Source organism: Genypterus blacodes, unplaced genomic scaffold (genome assembly GCF_046128005.1).
Source record: "Genypterus blacodes isolate CSIRO-AG114 ecotype Tasmania unplaced genomic scaffold, CSIRO-AGI_Gbla_v1 ptg000112l_1, whole genome shotgun sequence".
Classification (NCBI taxonomy): Eukaryota; Metazoa; Chordata; class Actinopteri; order Ophidiiformes; family Ophidiidae; genus Genypterus; species Genypterus blacodes.
The window spans coordinates 2,997,516-3,011,701 of NW_027466916.1; the positions used below are offsets into that span (position 1 = coordinate 2,997,516).

General features: G+C 45.7%; 1 protein-coding gene across 3 annotated transcripts; it reads right to left on the minus strand.

Moving 5' to 3' along the window:
• Positions 1-1,860: 1,860 nt before the first annotated feature.
• On the minus strand, positions 1,861-12,957 carry hif1aa (hypoxia inducible factor 1 subunit alpha a). 3 transcript variants are annotated; one of them, XM_076161583.1, is made up of 15 exons: positions 12,674-12,957; positions 7,248-7,438; positions 6,626-6,786; positions 6,263-6,347; positions 5,740-5,849; positions 5,416-5,615; positions 5,132-5,238; positions 4,848-4,995; positions 4,412-4,716; positions 4,052-4,227; positions 3,838-3,960; positions 3,486-3,751; positions 3,309-3,399; positions 3,118-3,223; positions 1,861-3,026 (listed from the first exon to the last, which is right to left on the minus strand). In XM_076161583.1, the coding sequence occupies exons 1-15, from the start codon at positions 12,703-12,705 to the stop codon at positions 2,866-2,868; spliced, it is 2,262 nt and encodes a 753-aa protein (XP_076017698.1). In that variant the 5' UTR covers positions 12,706-12,957; the 3' UTR covers positions 1,861-2,865. The 3 variants fall into 3 exon arrangements, with proteins under 3 accessions (XP_076017698.1, XP_076017699.1, XP_076017700.1); XM_076161584.1 differs by having other exon boundaries at positions 6,626-6,783; positions 12,674-12,956; XM_076161585.1 differs by lacking the exon at positions 7,248-7,438.
• Between the last annotated feature and the right edge of the window lie 1,229 nt (positions 12,958-14,186).

The following is a 14,186-nucleotide window of genomic DNA, read 5'->3' on the forward strand; positions in this document are numbered from 1 at the left end:
ATCAGAGATGAGTCCAATGAGGGAGGTGTCTTCCGCAAACTTCAGGAGCTGGAGCGACAGATGACTGCAGGTGCAGACGTTGGTGTATAAGGAGAAGAGCAGAGGAGAAAGAACTGGAGGGTCGCCGGTTCGAGCCCCTGCCGAGGTGCCCCTGAGCAAGGCACCGAACCCTAAATTGCTCCCCCCTCTGCGAAGGGTGGTAATGTAATGTAAGTCGCTTTGGATAAAAGCGTCTGCCAAATGATCGTAATGTAATGTAATGTAATGTAATGTAATGTAACACAGCCCTGATGCTAGTAGCGTTTGGGAGTTGCTTAGTTGTAGTTGTAGTAGTTGTTGGGTCTCATGCTTCTTTACTGGCTTTATTGAAATATGTTCAGTATTTCATTTACTGAAAGTATTCAGTTAACCCTTTCATGCACGAATTATGAAAGCCCCAGTCAGGATTTTTTTCCCCAAGTCTTTTTATTTATCTTTAGGGATAAAAAAAACAAATAAATCTTTATTTTATTTTTTACACCAATTATTTAAGGAGTTACTAAAATGTCCACTTAAGTGAACATTGTGCATCTGAGGAACAGAAACAGAAAACGTGTGTATTTAACAAATCAATGAATAAAATGATACTTTTTTTGATATAAACATTACAACATACATAAATTAAAATTAATTTATTCTAATAAAATGTGAAAACATTTATTTATACCCTAAAAAGTTACTGTAGATGAAACATTTTCAAGAAGAAAAATTCTTGCATGAATTGTAGTCACTGACGCGCAATGTCCACTACAGCGGACTACACTCAGATGGACATCGTGCATGAAAGGGTTAATACAGTCGGGCTACAGAACAATAATTCTTTTTTCCAACTCTGCAAACGATAAACAAAGCATGACTATACATTATGGCTAGAATGAATTCAGAAGTAGTGTATTGTGCACTTTTATTTCAAAAGTACTGCAATATGAACAAAAGTGCAATAACGTTTGGTTGCAAACACTAAACTAAGTAAATAAATTGTCTCTAAGTTAAGTGTGTTGAACGTTTTCCAAGTTTGGGATCAAAGTATATTTATAAATCTTACTATTTCTGATTGTTTTGTTAATATTCTGTTTACAACTAGTTAAGTAGCAGTAGTTGATTTTATAAACATTTAGCTGTAGTTATTTAGAGTAATATTGTTGTGTGTGCTGTGAATAATTTGCTTGCATGCCACACGACAATTGTTAGAAAACTGTCACAAAACAAATTTCCGGGTATGCGCAGTAGAGTTGCGCAGTAAGATTTATTTTCATTTTTTCTCCCTCTTAATCGCGTGGTAGCGATTTAAGCATTCGAATTTACAGTTCTTTTATTAACTGATGCGTGGCAGGCAAGGACGTCATTCAAAGCGCACACATTCTTACTCATGGTGCGACCAGCTACAATAACAATGTTACTACATTACTAAATTTCAATGTGAATAACTACTACTACTACTACTAAACAATTAAACAGCATATTCAGAAATAGTCAAACACACCCAATGTAGAAACCCTGCCCCACGGCAGTTAAAAACAACTATTTACCTACTTTAGTGTTTTTTAACCAAATTTGATTGCATTTGTTCGTATTGCAGTACTTTCAAAAAAAGTACTGCAATATCCTACTTTTGAATTCATTATTGAATTTCTTGAAAAACAATGCCATTAATCGCAGCAAATTATGCGATTACAAATTGTAATTGTTGACCAGTCCTAATTTATAGTCATGCTTTGTCTATCTTTATTAAAGTTGGGAAAACAGATTATTGTGATGTTTGTGCTTCTGCAGCCCAAGTGTATTGTTAGCAAACTCTAAGCAAATGAAATACGGAGCACATATTAATAAAGCCATTTAATGTTAGACAGCAACAAGAAGCATGAGAGACCCAACAATATGGCATGGATCAATGGTATTATACTGACTACCATTAACTGAGCAACTCACAAACACTACTATGGTGACAATGAGCACACAAGTAAAATATGAAATTTTGAAACTCTGGCTATTTTAAACAGACTGCTTGGAGCAGGTCACACACAGTAAGAATCTAAACAGGAATCCACTTCATCTTTAACAAAATGCCAATTTACCATTAAGCCAAAACAAAAAGTTAAAACAATTGCTCTCAATTTCCAATTTGAGTGCATGGATCCAAACTGTGAAGCAATAATGTGAAAACAAACGTTTCCCTGGTCTATGTACAGTAACACACTTACAGTAATGTATTAAAGTGACATGTACTGGACTGCTACACAATTCAATGTATTTACCTCAGACTTATAACTATTCAATGGAGAGAACATTCAAACCACTTTAGGTTTAAACAATAAGTTTACAATTGTGGACTAAACACATTTGTTAAGTACAAGTACTACAACATACAAGTATGAGGAAAATAAAATAGTTCAAATCCCATTAAAACTACTTTTAAAAAGGCTTAATATATATTGCTGGTAATAGTTTTCTTTTTAAGAAAATATAAATTGTGCGACTTAAGCTTACAATACACTGCTGGCAGTTGCGCCAGACTGAGTGGTGACCCGCTGGAAAAAGGTCGTCTGTAGAGGCGCTGTGTGCTGAGACCCTCCAGAGGAGAGAGGAACAAAAACAAGTGCATCTCCTGATGCCTGAATCCCTTGCACCAAAACCCAAGACACTGCTATGGTGTTTGTACGGTGGAATGCTGCAGATATCACATGAAGTGCACAAACGGCAGCCAAACTAAGGTCAGACTCATACAGATACATAAATAAGGGGCGGGGCATTGGAGAGGGACTGACAACGTTGGGGAGAAACTGTAGTGTCCAGTCTAGTCCAGCAGTGAGCAGACTAAGCATGGACTCAGTTAACATGGTCCAGAGCACGCAGCAGCTCCTCTCCCTGCAGGAGGTACTGCCGGCCCTGCAGGGGGGCGTTGACCTCGCAGTCATCGCGGGTGAGGTGCGGCAAGGCGAAGAGGGAGCTGCTCTCTGACGTGCTGCCCAGCAGACGACTCGCCCAATCTGAAAGACATGAATACACAGATCAGCACTGTACTTCTTCAGAGCTCTGCTGAAAGATGTAAAGCGTTGTCGGGACAATGGGTTACTTCACCTGTGGGCAGTAGAAGTATGGTCCGATGGGAGACTGCAGCCGGTGCCGCTGACTTGGAGACCTTCAACTTCTTCTCCTGCTCTTGTTGGTCGTTGAGCAATACTCCCTAGGGAAAACATCAGAGGCTCAAACCCTGCATGTGTAGATGTGAAGCCTGATGTGTGAACAGTGTCTGGCTGTTGATGACTCACCTGTCCAAGAATTTCAGACAGTTTTCTTTTGCGCTGTAGGTTCTGCGCTGCCAAGGTCCTGAGTGACGCTTCTTTGTTTAACTGTGACACCCTGCAACACAGTAACAGTGGCGCTTAGCAACCTAAATTAGATCTGCCGCAGGAAATGCAGTAAGGTTTTCTTGACACGGACTTTACCTCTTAGCGATCATTGCGGCCGGATTGGGAGCAACCACCGACTCGGGCGGCGCCAGGGCCGGCGATGCTGCGCGACTGCTTTGTCCGCTGAATGGAGAGCTGGGATAGGAGCTGTGCACCTCCTGTGTGCTGTGAGCAGGAGAGCTTTCAATAGATGTGAGCGATCCACACGACATGGGCTCCTCCGATGTCAGGCTGCGCAGCTGGAAGTCATCGTCCATGGGGATGTAGGGAGCAAACATGTCAAGGTCCAAGCCTTCCGTTGCCTTTGAGGCGCAGACAAAGATCCAATGAGTGAATGAGGAATGAGATCAAGGATGTCCTCAGTACAGTCGTCTGAGCCGTCACATACCTGTGTGTCGAATGGCGTCCTGGGTTGTGTATCAATGGCAAACAGCTTCTCAACCAAGTCTAGTTTGAAATCTGAGCTCATGTCTGAGTCCATGGGGAAGCAGAAGTCTATTCCACTGTCGGCCTAAAGGGCAGAGAGGCAGGCGGTCAGCAGTGATTTTTATTAGAGCACGACCTTGCGATGCGTGTCGCCTCTGGATCTCATGGGTTCTTACCCCGGGGGTGCGCTGCCTGATGGGTGTGGTGGTGGTTTCAGCTTTTGAATCCCCAGAAGCGTTGGGTGGCTCGCTGGGTGGCAGAGGAGAGAGAGGCAGGGCCAGCTTGTCACTGGTGGAGGGCAGCATGACGTCGTTGTAGAGAGGGACGTCCTTCAGCAGCTGCATGTCCGAATCTGCAGCAGAGGACAGAAAGACCAACCTGGATGTAAACACTTAGCGAATCAGAATGAGCACCTCTGACTGTACAAACTGAGTCTGTCTGTGTGCGTGCGTGCGTGCGTGCGTGCGTGCGTGCGTGCGTGCGTGCGTGCGCGTGTGTGTGTGTGTGTGTGTGTGTGTGTGTGTGTAGCTTCATACCAGGGCAGCTGAAGTCCAGGGTGATGATGGTGTCTCCGGCTGCGGGGGCCAGCAGTGTGAGGGCCTCGGGCTCCTCCTTAAACTTGTCGTACAGACTGGCCAGTGGCTGGGTAGAGGCTGCCTGAGTGAACAGCTTGATCACGTCCAGTTCCAGGCTCTTCTCCTCCTTTGGCAGAGCTGGAGACTCGTCCACCTCGCAGCTCTCCATTTCCTCCTCCTCCTCCTCCTCCTCCTGCTGCTGTTTTGTTGGCTTCTCGTCCATCGTTTGTGCCAGAGATAAGAGGAGTGTCCCCTCCTGGATGCCACTGTAGCAGAGACGAGACACGGCTCAGCTTTATTAGCCATCTTGGGCCATTTGTAAGAACACAAAGGAAACTAGAATATCACTCTCTTCTGAAAATACAGCCAATAATTCATATGAGTGTGTTAATATTACCTGAGCACAAAGTTGACACAGACCACACACTGTGGCTGGGAGTTCTTGTTGTTGTAGATAACAGTGGCCTGGGTCTCCACCCACACAAAGCCTCCTCTCTTGGCCAACATGCGGTACTGGCCTGTGCTGACCTGCCCCTTGGCAAATACTACAACCAAAGAGGAAGAAAAGGGGTAGAATTAGGTTTGTAGTCATGTGGCTAAAGGTTATGCAACAATAGCGCCTCTAGTTCTGGGTTTATTGTTCAGTCAGTCAGAGTGGCTGCAGTTTGAGCCGGTGCTTACAGTTGTGGTGAGTCTTGGTGAGATGCTCAGAGTCCAGTGCATGGTAATACTCATACACAGAACGATTCAGCAGGTCCTCTGGATCATAACCCATGAGCTCAGTGATCCTGGAGAAGAAACAAAGAAAGTATGAGTCAAAGCAGTGTAGTACCTCTGCTGACCACTGGGCGGCTCTAGCAGACTGTGCTAGTGAACGCTTTGTTTTTATCCATCAATGGAAAATAACTGCACCCCGCCTGAGGCCGGTGGACGGAGCTGCTCTGCACTCAGGACACGCCTCTCACCTCTCATCACAATATGTGAACTTCATGTCCATGGTGTGGCGGCTGAGGAAGGTCTTTGTGTCCAGTGGGGCCTCGATGTTGGAGGGGTGCGGGATGGGGTCACAGATCAGCACCAGGTAGGGCACGGGGGACTCCGGGGGGCCGGGGGTCTCCTGGGCCAGGCCTTCATAAACATGCATTTGACCTGTACAGTGGAGCACCTGGGGACAGAGCACACATACACGCTGCAGTGAGCCTGTGAGCATTGGGAGCAAATGAACACCATGGATGGTTGGGGTGGAAGTGGGACACAGATCCCACCTACATGACTCTGGTGACGCCTACCTTCCACGTGGCCGACTTGACGTTGACCGTGCGTCCCCGGCTGGTCAGCGTGCATTTCATCCGCAGGAAGAAGCTGCGCTCTGTGTTTGGATCCTTGGCCTTCTTGGATCCTGAAAGCACACAGGGAGAAACAACTCTTAACTGCTGAGGTTTGCATTCATGGAAATAAGAAATAAGACAGCACAAGGGAAGATGTTTGTGCTGCAATGAATGTAATGATGAAGGAAGTGGTGTCAGCAGCAGTTAGCTGATAGCATCAGGCTTCTACCCAAATGTCCTCTGTGGAGATGTTTCAAAGTAAATACAGAAACTGGGTCAGATTTGCGCTGTTAAAGCAAAGCGGGACCTGGGCCAGCGGTGAAGTGTCACACTCACCAGGACCTCAGGGCTTTAGTGGAAAAATAAGAACCTGTTCTGACAGATTCGACGAGTCCGAATGAGCCGAGTCAGGGCACACACGCGTATCCGCACGCGCGCGTCCCCGGCTGGTCAGCGTGTTGTCCTCCCTGTTGTTGCCCCTCACCTGTTTTGTAAACCAGCATCTCCCTGAGCTCCTCCTGGTCGCAGGGGTGTGTGTAGTCAAACACACTGTGTCCTGTCAGGTCAAACTGCAGAGGACAGAGTGAGAGCAGAGTGTGAATCCCCCCCACGAGTTCATACCAGAGCTCAGTGCATATCAATCACGTGTGTGTCACATTCTACAGGTCTAGTTCACTGCTCTGTGACACCGACCATGTGGCGTTAACAACCCAGCTTAACAGATCAGGTCAGATATCTACACCTTTGTTAAAGTTAGCAGAGTTTGAGGCCTTATAAACACCTTTAACCCTCTCTTACACTCTGTGGATCACTTTAGTGTGGAGTTACAGAGGCCAATCAGACCAACCTGTGGCAGGCCGAGGCACTTGTTGACGTTCTCAGAGATGTAGATCATATCTCCGTCCTCACTCAGCACCATGAGGAACCCCTCCAGAGCTTTCAGGTAGGAGCTGTTCACCTGGACGTCCAGCTCCGTCTCCTTCACCTTCACCGCCGCAGGCTCATCTGCTTCATACAGTAGAGAGGGAGATCAAAGAGGAGGGAGCATCAAGTCAGGAGTCCATAAATCAGGCACAGGTCATTAACATTCCACTCAAACATCGTGGTCATGTTCACATGGCACTGCAACATGTGGGAGACAAACTCTGCACCTACACACGACTGCAGAGGATCTATATCTGCGGACTCAGCGTTTAGCTATCGGCCTCTGCGGTCGACTTCACTGTCACCGTCATTACGCTCTTATCTTTGCTCCCATGGCTCCATTATTCTCTCCTTACCCTGGGAGCTGCCAAAATGAAACATTGTAATCTGGTCACATTTCCCATCAGCTCGCTCCAACTGAGGTTTATATTACATTTAAACCTATAAATGTCCTGTTATTATTACATATACTGCTAATCCAGACGAGGAAGAGGAAAGAGAGAATGGCTGAGCTCCATCCTCTCCTCCAGCGAGCACACACTGACCTGAGCAGAGCAGCTTCCTGATCCGCAGGTAGCTCATGGTGAGCCTCATGATGGAGGCCTTGTCCAGGCTGGAGGTGACGCTGTGGGGCAGAGGCAGCTGCTGTGCCAGCTCGTAGAACACCTCTGACTCCTTCCCACGCCGGCATCGCGCCGCGTCCCTCGACTTCTCCTTCCTCCGCTCCGAGCTCACCCTGCGGGAGACAGATGCAGGGTCACACACACACACTGGTCCTACTAGGCACACTACAACCGCCGGCATCCTTCCCTTTCTGACCGTCGAGTCAACGGCTCAACCGCTGGCTTCTCATGACGGCGGGCGGGCTGCAACAAGCAATCCCGCCGACCAGCCGCCGTCTGGTCTGCCACCCCCACCCCACTCACACACACACTCTCATATACATACACGGCTTCCAAACGTCTTATTGGCTGCTGACCAAAAACAATGCGGTGGCCCCTCTCAGAGCGATTGGACGGGAGGAAGGAGCCGGGTCGCATGGATTCTCCTCCTGTCTGCTCTGTTGGTACACAGCCAAGACAGCGGGCGCCACAAATCACCCTGACATTTATGAGCCTGGCTCAACAGCTCTACATAGAGGGGAAAGGTAACACAGAGCCAAACACCCCCGCCGTTATTAGATCAGAGGCACAGTCGTATGTATGTATTTACTGTACACACACACATTACATCATAGTCACACAGCTCAGGCATTTATCCTATTAATCCAATCCTATTAACAATCTGTCCGATTGAACTAATGTCACAATAAAGGAGCTAAGCAGAGACCTGGACACAAGGAAAACATAATACAAAGTGCATAAACGTCAATGTTTTACTTTTATAAGCGACCGCGTGTTTACAGAGGATATCAGGAAACAACGGCGACTCAACGGTTTCATCTTCCTGCTGTTATTTACAGCGACCTCAGACGCCTCCAAAATGACAATGTGACAGGAGAGTGGATGTGCCGCTCAGGAAGCCCTGGTGGTGAAATGAGCCCCGGCTGGAATTGATGGCTGATGCATTTGCAGCTCTGAGCGAGGCTCTGCTGGTCACAAGGGGACGCACGGGGGACGGAGCCAGAATACCCGGGCGCCATTGGAAGGTGATCTCCGCGTTATGCAACCGATTCTGCATCGTATCAACACACTCAGACTCGGAGACAAGAGTTCTGGCTCCCGCTGTGACACAAGATTCACCACCGTGCAAGGTTGTGAGCTGAGGACGACGGTGCTGTAAAGTCTTTGTTTGTTTTGTCTGAGGAGCCAGAAGTCAACAAGGCCTCACACTACTTCTCCTTCACTCTGCAGGAACAAGTGTGTTCTATCAAAATTCATTATAAAAATGATCAAATCGCTGCGTTAATGGCTTTGATTTGATTCAGAAAGCCATCATGTCTCATTACATAACACACATGCCTCACAGCTTCACTCTAAACATAATCACATCTGCTTTGTTTGGTTTAAATCTAATTACACATCTCTCCAGTCTCTATCACGATGAGCACTAAACAGATTCATTTGCCGTGAACAAAAGGATGTTGATGGAAACACACACCTTTGATACTAGACTGGCCCATCTGTCCGTTGCGTTCAGTGCCTCAGTAAACACCGGGTTGTTGTCTATTATGTAATTCACGTTGATCTGACGTGAAATGAGAGAGCAGCTGTCTGCCTCGGCGGCTTACAAGGATATTCAGCAAAACAATGCAAAACAGCTGAAATATTTATGAGTAGGCAGCCGAGACGCGAGCTCATGATCAGCAGGCTGGTTCTGCTCTGTGCCCTCAGATATTCTGCTGCTCAAAGGCCCAGTATGAGCCTCAGCTGCAGCTGGGTGTGTGCGTGTGTGTGTGTGTGTGTGTCTGTGTGTGTTCAGTACAGTAACATGTAATCAACAGCTGGAAACTAAATATTTACCCTCACTTTTTTGAAGGTTTCATCGTGTGCAGCAGTAAAATTTCTCATTTACTATTACCAAAAGTTGTAACCTCGGATGTGTCACTTTACTGGGGGAGTCAAACTTTATTCAGGATTGTCGAAACAAATAATTAAGCTAGAACCAGTAGAGCGTTTAAAGTAAACTTGGGTAACTGTGTATCCTCAAACACAAATACCAGCGGTGACAGTTTGCACAGGCCTCCAGGCACGATAACACAAGAGTGATAGTGAGAAGATCAACCAATCATAAGGGAGGGACATCACTGTGAGTCAATGAAAGGTCATTTTGTTGGGGTTTCACTTATAAACACATTACTTGTGTGGGGTTCTAATAGTTCCCTCCACAACACTTCATGGCTATAATGTGGCAATGTGGGGGGCAGCCGGGAAAGAGCCGCATGCATGTTCAACAATGTCAGCTAAGATCTGTCTGCGGGCCAAATGCCGTCATAGAAAGAGTCATAGTTTCCCGACCCCTGCCCTGGAGCCACCGACATGTCATCAGTCTGCAGAGTAAACGCTTGTTGACAGCCTCGTCTCCATGGGAACTCCTGGTCATGATTACAAACAGGTCACTAAAAATCATCAATACTTATGGATAGACTGAAATGAAACATTTGACGCTGTCATTCGATAAACAGGTCAAAGCAAACCTGCAGCACACATTATTAACTCATTAGTGCCTTAGACGAGCGCCTGCTCCGAGTGAACACGTTCTAACCAGCCGGCAAACAAGGGACACTTGTGCATCATTCAGGTCGACCAGTAAATTACCAGGCAGTGAATTGCTCCACACTCTGCCGCTCCCACTGACGTCAAGTCCTGGTGATTAAGAGCTGAGAAAGAAATAGGACCGAGGCGCCTCACGAGCGCCGGCAGCCACCGCTGCATCAATCCAATCAATTAAAGACCTGGAGCACAAAGAGCGGTTGTGACGGCACATATAGAAGAGAGCTGAAAGTCTTTAAATGTATGTAGGCCAAAGAAGAGTAGATACTGGACTCATCTTACAACAAGTATAGAGCTTAGAAACACTCTGGATATTAGAAAGGTTCAATGATGATTTGGATCAATACAGCAGGGAGCAAAACACAAACACAAACAGGGTTTCAGCAGCAGGTGGGCAATCACAGGGCTATAGACGGATACAAGGTGCTCAGAGATGAGAAACACACATTCAAACCTAAAGCAATATAAGAGAGCGGCTTTCAGCATGCACATAACTTCGTATATCAACAAATTCCTGGAGTTAAATCTAGAACCTTCCTGTTATGAGGAAGTCATGTCACAGCACATAGAGCTTTACTACATAACCTCCATACAGTGTGATTTCACGCTCCAAAGACCTGTCTGCTCGCCAAGAGAAGGCACACAATAACTGGTGAACGGCAGCAATTCAGAAAGGCATCAGGAAACGTTATAGATTAACGCCAATTGCTTGATAGATTGGACACGGTCTGGTTTGCAGGATGACACCCAGAGAGGCCACAGGCAAAAACACAATAAATGTCATTTATCACCTAAAAGAAAGTGTGAGCCCTTCCATGAACCAGTAACTATAACAAATGTCTAAATAAGCTTTTGTTTTGGTAATAAAAAGTAGAAAAGTCTCGTGGTCTATGCGGGACGGAGGCCAGATTAACAGCTGGAGTGTGTCATATGCTGTGCTTTCTGTCAAGGCCACGTCAGACTGGAGCCTGATACAGTGATTTAAATGAGTGTGTGTGATCCACAGGGACACTCTGAGCTGTGGAATTCACCGTGGAAGAATCTTTGGTTACATACACGGCTTTGATTCTTTGGTCCACTTTTACAACCCTGCTTACTCGCTGTTGTTCCAAGATGACCTCCCTTTATCACAAGTCTAATCTCTCAAATGTTGCACTGCCTAACTATGCAGACAGCTTCTCTTCATCTGAACAAAAGCAACACTAAACCAAGACAAAAAAGCAAGGATCAGCAGGACACTTAGTTTACTACATTCTGTGTTTATGTTCCTGAAAAGAATTCTATCATTTTCAAATTTCAAAAGTCTCTAAACTTGTTATCATTTGTAGTCATGGAATACTCGCAAAAACACATGAAACCAAGTATAATCCAACACTGGTATAAATTAAAGCCCCTACTGTTCAGGCAACAATAGCAGTATGCATGACTTCATGTCTCTATGTCCTGTTTAGGAAGATTTGTGCCAGATTGTGAGGCACTCTTGTCAAGTAACGCACATCATCAGAGTCTCTGATCAACTGTCAGTGGTAGATTGAACAACACCACCAGATTCAAGGACGAAGCCAATGACAGTAAACTAGCAGCCATAACAAATGTAGATTCAGCCATGCTCGTCTAATAGCTCTGCTTAATATGTTTGGTAGAGGGGCGGATATCAATTCAGGTTGTCATCACCAATGAATCATTGAAATTAATAATGTTTGGTTATTGTGTTTGTCAGACAAAGACCATTTAAACTTGTTATTTTGTGTTCTACTCATGTTTGAGAGGCCTGGTGGTCACTTTTAATGTCTCTCTCAAACCGTTTGTGAGTCTTTCCTGTCACACTGGAGCCTAATCAAACAGGTTTATGTCTTCCTGTTCCTAACTGACGGTCTGCTTGCTTCTGTTTATGCAGAAAAAACCTCCATGTTATGTGATTCAGGTATTTGGAATAGACTAATTCAGTAGCAACAAGTTAGCTTTGTTGAATTGGTGCAGATATCAATGACGTCAAATCAATTTGGTAGATAAATAACATTTTCCTCGCAGCCTTGTGAGTTGTGTGAAGGCTGAGTTTCCTTGTTATGAACTTTGCAAGTACGGATTAACAAGAAAGGAAACCAAAGCAGAGGCAGCTTTCACTAGACGGTAAATATTTCATCAGATACCACACACACACACACACCAGCACAGCACCATTTCCTCACACCGGGACTACTCACAAGAGCTCTGGTAGCTTTTTCGCGATCTCTAGCCTATAATTTACATCCAAAAAGTATTTATCTTAAGAGTCCACATGTTGTCCTTTTAATAGGACACTAGAGATGAGGCTGATTGACTGTTACAATACTTCTGCACGACAAAACATTCAGCCATTAGAAAACAGACAAAAGACGCAAAATGCTCGTCCCAGTGTATACTAACTAACGCTATTATTACCCTACAATGGTAGAAAGCGTTCAATCTTGTTTCCAATGCATAAACAAACACAACAACGCGGTTTGCTGAGAGACAAAAGCACGAGCGTCAAGTAGGAAACAAGCTAGCTGGCTGTCAGTTTGCCCGTCGGAGCAGCTAGCTAACTTAGCCGCTGACTAGCTCGCATGCTAACACTAACGGGGCATTGTATCAAAGTAAACGCGCAACTTCCGAGTAAACCTTGAGACACTGCGACTTACTGAAGCCTCGGAGTAACAACAGAATAACACAAACCGGGAGAACCAAAGTTGCCCAAAAAGAATGTAGCAGCAATGGTGTAGCCTGCTAACTAGCATTACCTTTTCTTTTCGGGGACAATTCCTGTGTCCATGTCAGGACGTAAAGGACCGGGGTTGAGTCTCTCTCTCGGTTTCAACGCTGTCTCCGGGCTCGGCGAGAAATATACAAAGGTCCAACGTTTATTCGCTGATATGAATCCCTAGATCCGTCCGCGGGTTACATAAGAGTCCGTGAGTCCGTGTGTGTGTTTGGTTTCTCCCACTGAGAGCTCGCCGTCTTCTCGCGTCCGCCCCTAAGCGACAGTGCCACGCTGGAGACACATCAGCGCTAGGTTCCGATCCCTCGCGCCACCGCCCCTCCCACTGCCTCAGCCCCTCCCACTGCTTCCTCAGGGGGGCGGCGGCGGGGGGGGCAATCACATGATGTCGCCAGGGGAACCTGATCAATCCAGCCGAGCCGAGCGGTTCATAGTTCCAGTGTAGTTTGTAATGACGCATTAATGCTAGAGTTGACCCCTTATTTGAATACATACTCATAATAATGATATACACATACAACATTTACTGTAGCCAGTCCACTTAAATTCCGTGTATATATTTATTGCATGCATAAGACAAGTAGTTCAGCAAGTACAGACATTTGAGAGAGATTATGATTATTTAGTCTCCCCTGGCTTGTTCACTGGTTAGACCCTGTCCCCAAATGCATGTACACACTGCTGTGGTGCCAGTGGAGATACAGCCTGTTCGTATATGTTCCGAAATTTAGTCATAGAGCTTCTTATCAAACTGGAACCAAAGTGCAGTTTAAGTGTGATATCATATCTAATTACTGTTTCAACTGAATTGTGTGTATTATGAACAACTGCCTTAGCTACATTTAAGTCCATTTAAGGACTACATAAGAGCTACATTTAAGTCCATTGTGATGACATTTCCACCTGTGTTCAGCACATATTTTGTCACCAATTTCGGCTGGATTCCATTTCGATTTCTGTCTGGGAAAGCGTTTGGGTAATTTTCCTGCCTGGGCACTCAGGCTCCACCCCTCTTGCCACAGCTCCCTTGCAAGAAATGTCTCCATGCTGTGATTCAGCCATTACTTTCGGAAAGAAAACCAATTTTCCACTTCACCAAGTCAATGCAAACCCGACTATCTGTTAAAAAGCTACATTTATGAAGCCGCATTACAAACTTTGTCGTTGTTTTGTATTCAGTTATGACAGTGAAATGAGATAAATATTTACCGTCTGGACCTGGAAAGCTCTGACTGTCACTTCCCAGAAGAGTTGTCTGGTTGGCAGAACATTACAGCGTGATAGGACTCAGTGCAGTGACTCTGCAACACACTCATCTGATTGCACTCTGCAGAATTTACCTTCTGTGTCTGTGTCTGGATTGCCATGCTAAACACAATCAGAGAGATGTATCAGAGTGGAAACGTCTTTTTCTCTGCCTATTTCAAACAATTAATCAGGCGGAACAGCAGGGTCAAGTGCTGATTTAATAAAGCAGTGCAGACACTGCTGGCAGCTAGCGGTAAATCTCAGTAATGAAAGCCGAGACAAGGCTC